The sequence below is a fragment of the Eptesicus fuscus genome, chromosome 12, assembly GCF_027574615.1.
Source record: "Eptesicus fuscus isolate TK198812 chromosome 12, DD_ASM_mEF_20220401, whole genome shotgun sequence".
Taxonomy (NCBI): Eukaryota; Metazoa; Chordata; class Mammalia; order Chiroptera; family Vespertilionidae; genus Eptesicus; species Eptesicus fuscus.
In genome coordinates this window covers 88,159,416-88,172,001 of record NC_072484.1, presented here as the reverse complement: position 1 = coordinate 88,172,001, position 12,586 = coordinate 88,159,416, and the positions used below count along the sequence as shown (strand labels likewise).

Below are 12,586 nucleotides of genomic sequence, written 5' to 3'. Positions count from 1 at the left end.
ATCCGTGGCTTCCCAGGCTGCTGTCCTGAATGCCACATGCGCGGAGGGACCCACAGACATCTCTGGGTGATTAAAAAAATATCTTAGGCTTTCATTTACTCCTATCAGATGTTTTCCGGATCCGAAGAGATTGAACATCAAACTCATGTTGCTGCCAGTTTTGTTGGTTTGACTGGCCCCACGGAGACCATCTCCTGCCCTCCTGCCCTCCTGCCCTCCTGGGCCTGACCTCCCCGGGCTCCGGAAAACACCGAGCGACTGCCCACCACGCTGAGCTCGGGCGTCTCTGCTGGTCACAAACGTGGAGGATGAGTTGGGGGAATGACCAGGGTGAGTCATGTGCTCTCCTAGAGCCAAATCTAGAGCCATTTCTAGAGCCACGGTGAGGACGAGGGGGAGGTGTTTGTTAGGAGCGATCGTGTGCTCCTGTGGCTCTCGTAGGTCGTGTGTTTTAGGGACAGAGAGACAACTGGGACGGTCATAACAGAAATTACTCTTTCTTTTGGCTCCTGAATTCCTGAAAGCTACCTCCCAGTTTCCCGTGTGGGTTAAGTTTGGGTCAGATATGTTACCCAACAGAAAACACAATATTGTATGACTTGCCTGCCAATCCTACCGTGGGGAGCAAATACCGGGTGTTCACTACTTGCTTCTATTCTGCAAAAAAAAAAAAAAAAAAAAAAAAGAGCAAGACTCCATGGACCGAATAGTGACATAGTGTATTTTCTTTTAATCTTTCAGACAAAACTGAGGACACAGAAACGATGACTTTGGCTAGCATGGAGCCTCCAGGGCGGAAATGCCACCAGAGCCAGCCTCCTCTCCTCTCTCCTCCCCGAGGCTGGCAGGGGCAGACGGTGTATGCAATCAGGTTCTACAGGAACAGAAGTGCTGCTCTTGAGCCTGCCAGGATTTCCTGCCACCGTGTTGCCTAGGGAGTCTGTGGCGGAGCCACAGGTTAGGAACATGGAACCCAGTGGCAGTGCCTGGAAGGCAGGGTGCGGATTTTAGTGGGTCCCATTCTGAGTCATTCATGAACACGATATCCCCAAAACGTCAACAAAGACCACATGCAGGTAGACTACAACGCACAACACCGATGGCCGGTCTCTCGGGCGCTCGTCTGTGTGTGTCCTTTCTCCTTTGGAAGGTTCAGATCCTCGGGGTGGGGGTGGGGGGCGTTTCTGTCAAGCTGGGACAAGTTCAAACCAGTCTGAAGTGGAAGCGTCTGTCACCACCGGGAGTGGGTGGTGAGGCGAGTCACAGACACAGTATCTGCTCAGAGCAGGTCTCTCTCTCTTGCAGGTGCGCACACAGCATCGGCGACCATGGGAAGGCGTCGCTCCTCGTGCAGTCGTGGTGTCACCTGTCGCTGTTTCCCAGAGCGGGGCGCCGTCACTCCGTCACTCCGGGGCTTCCTGGCGTCATTTGTTGTAAGGGACGCAGGCGGGCAGGATGACCGGGGCGCAGGCGGGGCCTGCCAGGGGCTCCGCCACGTCCCCCTCCAGCTCCGTCCAGCTGCCCTTCTCCGGGCAGTAGCAGATGGTGGACGACTTGTAGGCCCCCTGCAACGGCAGAACAGAGCGCTTAGGGCGGGCGCGGGGCCTGCCAGGGTAGCTCACTGCTCACAGGGCCCCGCCAACCAGGGACCCGTTCTCGGCTCTTGTTTAAAAACCTGGGCATGAGAGCAGCGGGGTTGACACTGTTTTAATCCAATGGGAAATTTGAGATGGACCCATTTTTAAAATCGGTTTTTATGCGTGTGTAACTAATAAGAAAAGTTAAGTACCTAGAACATCCTGGATAATCAACAAATCCCTTAAAATAATTGACCAAAAAAAAAAAAAAATAGGAATTATCCTGCTGGGTTAAGTTTAAAAAACCTCACCTGAAATAGTCAAATGATTACAGTAAATTGGATTTTAGATCGTCGCTCACATTTCCATTTTTATATCGCTGCTGTAGAAGGGATTAGCGCTGGGATTCAGAACCGGGTTAAAATGAGCGGCAGGCGAAAGCGTGCTGATCTCTTCGCACACCGACCGGTTTGCTTTCAAGAGGCCACGTGGGAAACAAACAGAAGGCTTGTTCCCTTTGTCAGCCTCTGGGGTTAGTGCTTGTGTAACATGTCGCTTCCCAGAACGAAGCGGCTTTCTTTGTGTCACAGGGAACCAACAGACAAAATTCCCCACCGACCTCCCCATCACTTCCTGAAAGTGACTCCTGGTTCCAAACCCGGGGACTCCGGCGGCGAGCAATTCGCACCAGCAAACGGGCACATGTACTGACGTCTAGTTTTGTGTGGCAATACATATGTGCCTCCATATAACTAACATCTTCTTAAAGCTCCCCCCAAAACTTCACACAACTCCCTTGTTAGAGGCAAACGGAAATAAACTCATATGATTACAACCCCGAATTAATCTTACAAAACCAACACATATAAAGAGAAAAAGATACAAAGTCATCTTTTATAGAGTGATGGCAGACACTAGACCCTAGGTGTCGCCTGATGTGATGTTGGTTGAATTATAGAGCCTCAAGTGTTTGTGCCAAAAATAAATAACATAATTCTTTTTTTAAAAGAAGAGCTGAATTTAATTAAGCCTTTATCTCTAACTTCCAGTCTATAGGAAATATGGACACACGATGATTTTTAAATGACGTTATCTAACTGTATGTTATGTTATGAATGCGGGATGTTCTATGTAACGTACCCTGCTTTTTCAGCTGGCCAGAGGCATTGAATAAGAGTGGGAGAGAGGCAATGTTGCCCTGTGCAGAGATGTGTAAGAGCTAACAACTACTACACGTGAGACTCGTTTCAACACATCAATTTGAAAAATGCATTTTTAAAAAATGAATAGGAGAATATTATTTTGGATATAAAGCAATTATTGTTGATTTTGTTGGGTGTGATAGGGACCGTGTTTACATAAATGAGTACTTTTAAAAAGATAAACACTGACACATTTAGAATAAAATAATATGATGTCTAGAATTTGCTTCAAATTGCTTCAGTAAAACAATTTTGAAGGATACACGGGGTAAGCGTGGCGAAATGTGGATGGATGTTGAAGTTGGATGGTGTGTTAATGAGGGTCCACTGTACTCTGAATGTTGGGGTGCGTTTGGACATTTAATGATAACGGGGGGAAAGTGAAGCGCAATGGCAAATTACACATCCTACACAGAATTTGTGGGTATTAAACAACGGATTTCCATTTTCATGCCTTACTGGGCAGAAACTTTTCAGACTCTCCTATCCGAACAATTTCAACAGAACATTGATGAAGCCACTTTAGTCTGACTTTTCCTTGGAAAGCCAGAATTGCAACAGCATGGGGAAGGAGAGAACCAGAGAGCTAACCCATTTACGACACAGCTGATCAGAGAGCAAGCCAGCTCTACCGCTACCACACTGACTCCATTAGTAAAGTAACTGACTGTTTGCATCTAAGCACGATACTCTTTATTATTATTCTTTCTTTTTTTTTTTTTTTTGAGCGTGATGCTCTTAAAAGGTACATGCATGGGTGGTAACACATTTTGAGGGAAACCAAAGAACTTGTATGCATTTATGCAAAACTATATGCATAACCCAAGGACACAGACAATAGGGTGGTGAAGGCGTGGGGGGGGGGCAGGGGCGGGCTAAAAGAGGTCAGTGCGGGGAGAAGGGGGACATATGTAATACTTTCAACAATAAAGATTACAAAAAAAGCTGAAATGAATGAAAAAAAAAAAAAAGTAAGCACAAACCAGGAGGAGGAGAGCAGCTCAATGCGGACGTACCATGCTCCAGCTGTAGCCTCCCACGAGGTAAATGCTGTCGTCAAGCACTGCACAGCCAGGGCCGCTGCGACCCTCCAAGATGGGAGTTTGGAGAATGTTCCACTGGTCACCTTTGGGGTCATAGCATTCCACGAGCATGACATCGAGGTGGGAGAAGCCTGAGGGACATAGCAGAATGGAATTACAAAAGACAAACCCTCATGGTCCTCGGCAGAAGCAGATACTGGGTCTTAAAGGCATGCATGCTTACATTGAAATTAGAAGTGTCAGAAAGACCTAAAACAAACAGACAGCACACAAACAACCCGACTCTGGGTGTTCCAGATTAACTGAAAGCGAGAATACCTGACTAGATATCCTTGGTTGATTATATGGGGGTAGATTATATTTGAAATGGTTTATTAAAACTTTTTTTAAAAGGCTTAAACTAATAACAGTTAAAGTAAGCATTTTATAGAGTGCTTTTATAAGCTAAACAACTAGCTTATCAAAACACTTTCTATAAATGAACTCAATTAATCCCATCAGTCATCCTATGAGATAGTGATACCATTATATTCATTTTATAGATGCGGAAACTGAGGGACAGAGAGAGTTAATGACTTGAGTAAGTTACATGACCAGTAAGTAGACAGACTGAGATTTGAATCTAAGTGAATAGGCTTTAAAGTTTTGTAGACTAAACTCCCTCACTTTTATAGACTAAACTATATTGCTTTTAAAAAATATATATTTTTATTGATTTCAGAGAGGAAAGAGAGAGAGAGAAACATCAATGATGAAAGAGAACCATTTATTAGCCGCCTCCTGCATGCTCCTACTGGGAATCCAGCCTGCAACCCAGGAATATGCCCTGACTGGGAACTGAACCATGACCTCCTGATTCATAGGTTGATGCTCAACCACTGGGCCACATAGGCTGGGCTATATTGCTTTTCTTAAATGAATCTTTAAACTTCTCAAATGTTTAATTAATTAAAATTTGTTGTTCAGCATATTTTACCTTTTTGGCAGCCTCACTATGTTTATAAACAGCCATGACGATGTGAACCGGTTCCATATCTACTAAGGATTAAGGTTTCGAGTGGGGGGCTAAGTTCCACTGAAGGGCTTCTCCCCACACTTCTGATAAAGTTTCTCGTGGCTGGGACACCAGTAGGTCACAGAGAACAACTTAGGTTACGGACTCTATTGGATCCTTGCCTTTAATTTAGGCGGTCAAAAAATCCCTAGTGGGAGTTTCATGGTCATTGAGCAAACTAAGTCTTTAATGATTTTTTTTTCCTAGTTAAATGTATGGTATTGGTATTTGCTAGCTGACCATTATAATGCACATAATATAAATAAATTGACATACTGGACTCTTCAAATTAATTGACAAGGTAGGCCAAAAAGTAGAATCGTTTTCATTCTTGAAGAGGCTGACAGTGTATTTCAAGCCACCAACTTTTTACATAAAAGAAATCACATAGATTTGGGAACAACAGAGTAATGTGCTTACTGCAACTCTGTGGTATATTTTCTTTCCTTTACCATTAAGATAATTGGTGACAGTTTTTGAAGCATGTATAGTGGGAATGAAGATTTGGGAAAATTCCTGGTTCTAAGGTCCTAGTGGCATCATCTGAGAATATGTGTGCCTTCTCTGTACCAGGTAAATTCATGGACTATAATCCTCACAACTACCAAGGAAAGGGTCACTATCCCATTTACAGATGTGAGGGTAAGTGTCTTACACAACTGTAAGTGCACAACTGGGATTCAAGTCTAAGCTTAGATGTAACGCCCACACCCTGTCCTCTAAGCCACAAGGCCTCTCTGAGCCAGCCTAATTGGATGTGTGTGTGCTATTTTTCACTTAGGTTGTCATTACTCACATCTTTCCTTATAATATAAGTCTAAAAAATACTGATATTAAGTATAACCATAAATATTAAAAGTTCCTAAAAGAGGCATTCTTGTGCAAAGAAATTAGTAGAAATCAAGTTTTAATGCAGGCAACTACAAAGTTAATATAAAACGTGTGGATGTAAAGGCCATGGAGTGTGTGCTGACAGGAAGGATCACCAGCGAAGGAGACAAATGAAGGGGGAGAGTAGCAGCCGTAACTATAATCCTCCTCCATCGGGAGAGCTCTAAGATGAGCAGCAGAGACCAGGAAAGGACACTTCTGATTCAATATGAACTTGGATATATTTACATTGACGTTATACTTGTCTGGTCTTTATTATCTTTAGGGGCAAATATGTATGAAGAAAAATAGAAAAAGTCTATGTCTAAGCCATTTTTTAAAAGCTGTTTATCTAACTGAAACATGAGTGCTCAGATGGGCCTTATCTACCATAGCCAGATGGCCTCGTTCTCATTTAGTTCAATTTCAAGGATCCTGGAAGGTCAGAGCTTCGGGAGTTTTTAGAGACCAACTAGACCAGTTTCTTCATTTTCAGATGAGGAAACTGAGGCCCAAAGCAGCTAATAACAATCTCAGTAGCATTCATCTCTCTGCTTTCCTATCAAGTTCAATGTCATATAGCTGCACATAAAGTTACATATATGCGCAAACACCACAAAAATATGTAGTCATGCACACATGCAGAGAAGGAGAGGAACCAAGACATGGCTCTAAAAATGCTGTGCTTTAAGCAGATGATTTATTAAAAAAAAAAACAACCCTCAAATAGAAAAACTTTGAGAATCATAGATGGGCCTTAAAAGAGATAATTCTAAATTTAGACATGAAATTCTAAGTGTTTTCCTTAAGAAAAATCACATATTAGCTTCTTTGCACAGCTATGACTAAAGTTTTTATGATTACTAGAGAAAACAATTTTGTGGACAAAATCCATTACTATAACTTTGTTGATAAGGAATAATTTATTTTTACTGAATTCATTGTTCCAACAAATTGTTTGTGCTTTTTCAGTTATTAATGCTTTCATTTTTAAATTTTCTGTAGACGTTATTATTCATTTCCTTAATATGTGTGGTAAGTTAAAAATAATCCTATCTTGTACAGGAGCCAAAATAGATGCTTGCCCAATGGCACTGGTAAATGAACTATGATTATCTAACGAGACACCCCCCTTAGCGAGAAACGTGAAATGCAAATGTTATTGTGATTTCTTAAAAAAGACCTTTCAAATGATTTCCTCCAATTGCATACAAGCGATCATTCATGACAGCCAACGTGTGGATGGCGCGTTTTGTGTTCATATCTTGTTTGCGAGCCCAGACGTCCATCACAGGGTCATAGCAATATAGCCACGGGACATATTCTCCATTGTGGACACCCCCTGTGAATTAAACACACACACACCAGTCAAGAAAGTGCCTGGGAACTGAACTTGGCAGCAGAAAGTGGGGGAAGGACTTGCCTGAAATGTATATTTTCCCATTGTGCACTGCTCCTGCGTGAGCTGCCAGAGGCTGCGGCAGAGAGGACACGTAACGCCATTCGTTTGTTTCTAGGTTGTAGCACTCCACGCTGGACAAATAGCCGGTTTCATTCCTTCCACCAATAACGTATAAATGTTTGTCCAGCCGACATGCGTAGAAACTGGCTCTTCTACGATGGAAACAACAACCCACCGTAAATCACACAAGGAGCCCAGTGGGCCGGGAAAAGGAGGTACGTTCAGCTTCAGAAAGGGTGGCAACCCTCTGGAAACCACAGAGATAGCCACCTTCTCGATCCGAGACCTTCTACAGTGATCACAGGCATGGCCCAATCCCGTGAACATTTCAGACATGAAGGTAACCGCAGAGGGGCAGTTCACTAACTCTTTGTTTGAGCCCTTTTTTTCTTACTTTATACACTGGGAAAAGTGTTCACTAATGTTTGGGGTGTTTGGTACCCTGGAAGGATATCACAGCTCAGGGAGACAAAGTGAAAAATGAGGTAGATAATATAACAATAATAAATTATCTTGACATTCACTTTCTTTATGGTCCTTCAAGGGTCATTGTTCCCAATTTATAAGAGAACTACATCATCAAAATTTTTCTTCAATTATCATTTTTTTCTCCCCCACCTATCCAGTACTATGGCAAATAGAGAAACTTTTGTGAACTGAATGTAGTGTTGAAAAGTTGCTGTTATATAACCCATTGCAGGAATTTCATCCATGTAATAGTTGGTGTTGATTCTTACAAAGCTAAGGGATATGCTTTAGTCTCTTTTCAAGAGTCTCTTTATTAGATTGTCTCATTGTGTCACCAAAAGCAGAAGATGCAAGCTGTGTCAAAAGGACTGGAGACAAGAAGGCCAATGGGAGGCAGACCATAATCCAGGAGTGAGGTGTTAAAGGCGTACATTAGAATTTTAGTGGAAGACATGGACAGGGGTGACAAAAAAGGTATTTTAAGGAAGATGCAAGACTTGGTAACTAATAAGGTATGAGAGCCGCCCACCTGGTGTGGCTCAGTGGTTGAGCATCAACCTATGAACCAGGAGGTTACAGTTCGATTCCCAGATAGGGCACATGCCAGGGTTGTGGGCTCCATTCCTCAGTAGGGGTGTGCAGGAGGCAGCCAATCAATGATTCTCTCATCATTGATGCTTCTACCTTTCTCTCCCTCCCCCTTCCTCTCTGAAATAAATACAAATATATATATATATATAAAGATATGAGGGTTGAGGGAGAATAAAGGTTAGGAAAACTAGATTGAAACCTTAAGCAAATCCTTGACCCTTTGCTTCTTTTTCTCATTGATGCTACTAGAATTATCTATAATAATAAAAGCATAATATGCTAATTAGACCGGAAGTCCTTCTGGATGACCTTCCGAAGCCGGGGCTGCAAGGGAAGCCCAGGTCCCGGGTGCCAGAGGGAAGCCGGTGCCGGCAGCCAGGGGAAGAAAGGCCTGCTCTTGCACAAATTTCATGCATCGGGCCTCTAGTATCTTCATAAGGATAACATGTGGTCCCACACTGACAAAGTACAATTGTTAAATGCCGAGCCTCTTAGAGAGAGTATAATTTATGCTTGATGAATTATGATCTTCATAAAAATTGATGCTAAGCCTCTTGGACAATGTCAACAGCAAGATGAGAAGTCCCAGAAGTTTTTATCAGGTACACCTATATGGTTTGGAGATTTTCCAAGTTGTGTTTACAAAGAGCCCAAACCTCTTTGTAGCATATCATCATCTTGATGAGCTGCTTGGTCTCTGGAATAAGATTGCCTGCCTCTCCGATTTACAGGGTGTGTGGCCTTTGACACATTACTTAACCCCTCTCAGACTCAGATTGCTCATCTGTAACATGGAGTTGATGATGGTACCTTCCTTACAGGGTTATTTGCAAATACACATGTAAAGTGCTTGTTACAGTGCCCAGTGTTTGGTTCATGCTCAGGACCCATCAGTCAATATTACCTGAATATGTTTTTAAAAATCAGCCATCAAGATGTGAAGAGGTTCCTCAAAAAATTAAGAATGGAACTGCCTTATGACCCAGCAATTCCACTTCTGGGTATATATCTGAAGGAACCCCAAACACTAATTTAAAAGAATGTATGCACCCTTATGTTTATTGCAGCATTATTTACAATAGCTAAGATTTGGAAGCAACCCAAGTGCCCATCAATAGATGAGTGGATAAAAAAGCTGTGGTACATATACCATGGAATATTATTTGGCCATAAAAAATAATAAAATCTTACCATTTGCAGCAGCATGGATGGACCTAGAAGGTATTATGCTAAGTGAAATAAGTCAGACAGAGGAAGACAAATACCAAGTGAATTCAGTTATATGTGGAATCTAAAGAACAAAATAATCAAGCAAACAAAATAGAAACACACTCATAGATTCAGAGAACAGACTGACAGCTGTAAGAGGTGAGGGGGTTGAGGGACTGGGTGAAAAGGTGAAGGGATTAAGAAGTATTAATTGGTAGTTATAAAATAGTCACCAAGATGTAAAGCATAAGGAATATGCTCAACAATCCTATATAATAAAAGGGTAATATGCAAATTAACCCTAACAGTGGAATGACTGGTGACACACACTGACCACCAGGGGCAGATGCTCAGTGCTGGAGCTGCCCCCTGGTGGTCAGTGCGCTCCCACAGGTGGAGCTCCGCTCAGCCACAGCGAGAGGGCGCAGGCTGGGCTGAGGGACCCACCCAGAGTGCACAAATTTTCATGCACTGGGCCTCTAATATCTATAATAATAAAAGGGTAATATGCTAATTAGACCGGACATCCTTCCTGCGAGGGAAGCCCGGGTCCCAGGTGCCTGCTGGTGGCTGGAGAGAAGCCTGGGTCCCGAGTGCCAGAGGGAAGCCGGTGCCCAGCAGCCGGGAGAAGGAAGGCCTACTCTTGCACGAATTTCGTGCATTAGGCCTCTAGTATTGTAATAACTATGTATGGTGGCAGGTGGTTACTTGAAATATTGGGGATAGCACTTTGTAACGTACATGATTGCCTAACTGCTATTCTGTACACCTGAAACCAATACAAAATAATGTTAAATGTAATTGAAAAATAAAATTTAAAAATATTTGCATATACATTTTTCTCAATTACACAGGGGTGAGGCAAAAGTAGGTTTACAGTATTGTTTAAGTATCCACTTTTGTTGCTCATTGGTTAAATTACCAGCCATCATTACCTAAAAGGTAAATCATAAGAAAGGCTATGAAATAATAATAATAAAACAGATAATACAAGTAAACAATACAATACTTAATAAATAAATAATAATATAATAAATCCTCACAACTGTAAACCTTCTTTTGCCCACCCCTACATTTTAAGTGACAACTAAATTCTTTATTTGTGTAGGTGACTTATTACCATATAGGTAGAATAAATGCTATATATGGTGATGTATTCAGTTTTATTTCCAGCTTTACTGAAGTATAATTGACAAATAAAATTATAATATATGTAAAGTGTAAAATGTGATGATTTAATACATGCATACATTGGAAAAGGATTTCCACTATGAAGTTAATTAACACATCCATCACCTGACATAGTTAGCCCCCATTTTTTTAATGAGAACACTTGAGATCTACTCTCTTAGCAAATTTCAAGCATATAACCCACTATTAACTATAGTCACCCGACATCAGACCCTCAGAACTTATTCATCTCACCACTAAAATTGTGTGCCCTTTGACCGACCACTCCCCCTCACCCCTGGCCTAGCCCCGGGCCATCACCATTCTAGTCTGTTTCCGTTAAGCTCAACATTTTTTAGATTCCACATATAAGTGACGTCATACAGTGTTTGTCTTCCTCCATCTGGCTTGTTTCACTCAGCATAATGACTTTCCGTTTCAAATGGCAGGATTTCCTTCAATTCGATGGCTGAATAATATTCTATTTTATGCATACACCATGTTTTCTTTACCCACTTCTCTGTGGACAGACAAGGTTGTTCTCACATCTTGGCTAAAGTGAATAATGCTACAATGAACATGGGAGTACAGAAAGCTCTTCAAGATACTGACTTTGGTTCCTTCGGACATATATGCAGAAGTGGGATTGTGGGATCATATGATTTGGTTATTTTTCACAGTCCTGAAGTAGTATTCTGGCTATGTTTGTTTTTTTCTATATTTTTCTTGATGCTTTTGAAAAACATATGTGCTGGGGAAAATTCAGGAGGAGGATGAACAACAATGATGGAAAAAGGAGGCAGGAACCTGTAGGAAGGAGAATGAAGAGCAGGAGGGACAGATTTCACAAAGTAAGGGTGGTTAACCTGGGCTGTGTTTTCTGAGGAGTCCAGGAAGCTCTTTTGAAGTTGTTCTAAAATGTGTTTTGCATAAGTGCATTTTGGGGGAAGAATATGGAGAAAGGTTTTGGAGGAAGATTTAATCGTATTTTCTAAGGAACACAAACCTAAAAAAACTGGGATTTCTGGGATAGAGGAGTGAAAACTCATTGAAGTATAAAATTAGGTTTAAAAACAATTACAAAATTAAGTGCATGTAGATGGGGAAGTCAAAGGGTACACAGTTTCAGTTGTAAGATGAATCTTTTCTCTAGCCAGATTTCTACTGCTCTCTTATGAAATAGGATAAGTCAAGATGATTTTACTGGTGATTTTACCTCCTCAGTTAAAACGATTCATTGAGAAGACTGGCACATGTCTATAAAAATGTGGACATTGGTATTTCTTTGCACCATTGAAACAGGATAGATCAGGGTCCCTTTCCCCTATGAGCCTGTGGCAGGTCTTGGAGCCTCTGAAATAATTAGTTTACTAATTTCACTACTCTGCCATTTAAAAGGAATTTGGACTCTGTGGGCAGTAAGGTGGTGAGGTGTTCTATGCACCATATATTGGTCTAAGAAAAAATGCCCATCAGTCACGACAAGTATGCAAACCCTCCATGCAAGCGTTGGGAGTGGGGCATACGCGGAGGGTCCCTCTTTGGAAGCGTGAACTCCTTTTATCGTCTCCATTTCAATGTTCTCGCTTCCCCTTCCTTCCCCACGGTGGCCCCGAGCAGCCTGCCAGGCCTGGCTCTTTCAGCCGAGGTGTTCCTGATTGGATGCTCCATGTGTACTCCTGGCTTTATCCACACAGTGTCACTGTTAGGATCTAAATGGGAAAAGACAGCCCCGCAGGTTTCCCGCCCTGACGAAAAGTGCATATTCCTGTAGCATTTCCGGCAGCGAAGACGCCGAGTTTCTGACTCCATCCCTTGCGTGCCCGGAGTGAGCCTTCACGACACGCGTCACAGACTCACTGGGTCAGGGCTGTGAGCCACTGTGAGCGTTTGCTCCAGGCGCAAATCTGCCCAGGCCAGGTCTCCTGGGCATGCTCCCT

At 42.4% G+C, this 12,586-nt stretch overlaps 1 protein-coding gene across 1 annotated transcript in view; it reads right to left on the bottom strand.

Annotated features, from left to right (window-relative positions):
• Positions 1–733: 733 nt before the first annotated feature.
• The window catches only part of KLHL14 (kelch like family member 14), a 93,444-nt gene continuing 81,591 nt past the window's right edge, over positions 734–12,586 (bottom strand). Inside the window, exons 5-8 of the mRNA XM_008148321.3 lie at positions 7,170–7,360; positions 6,930–7,088; positions 3,796–3,953; positions 734–1,565 (exon numbers count right to left, since the gene is read on the bottom strand). Of these exons, the coding sequence (XP_008146543.2) occupies positions 1,425–1,565; positions 3,796–3,953; positions 6,930–7,088; positions 7,170–7,360 (649 nt within the window). The 3' untranslated portion in view covers positions 734–1,424. The remainder of the gene's footprint in view (positions 1,566–3,795; positions 3,954–6,929; positions 7,089–7,169; positions 7,361–12,586) is intronic.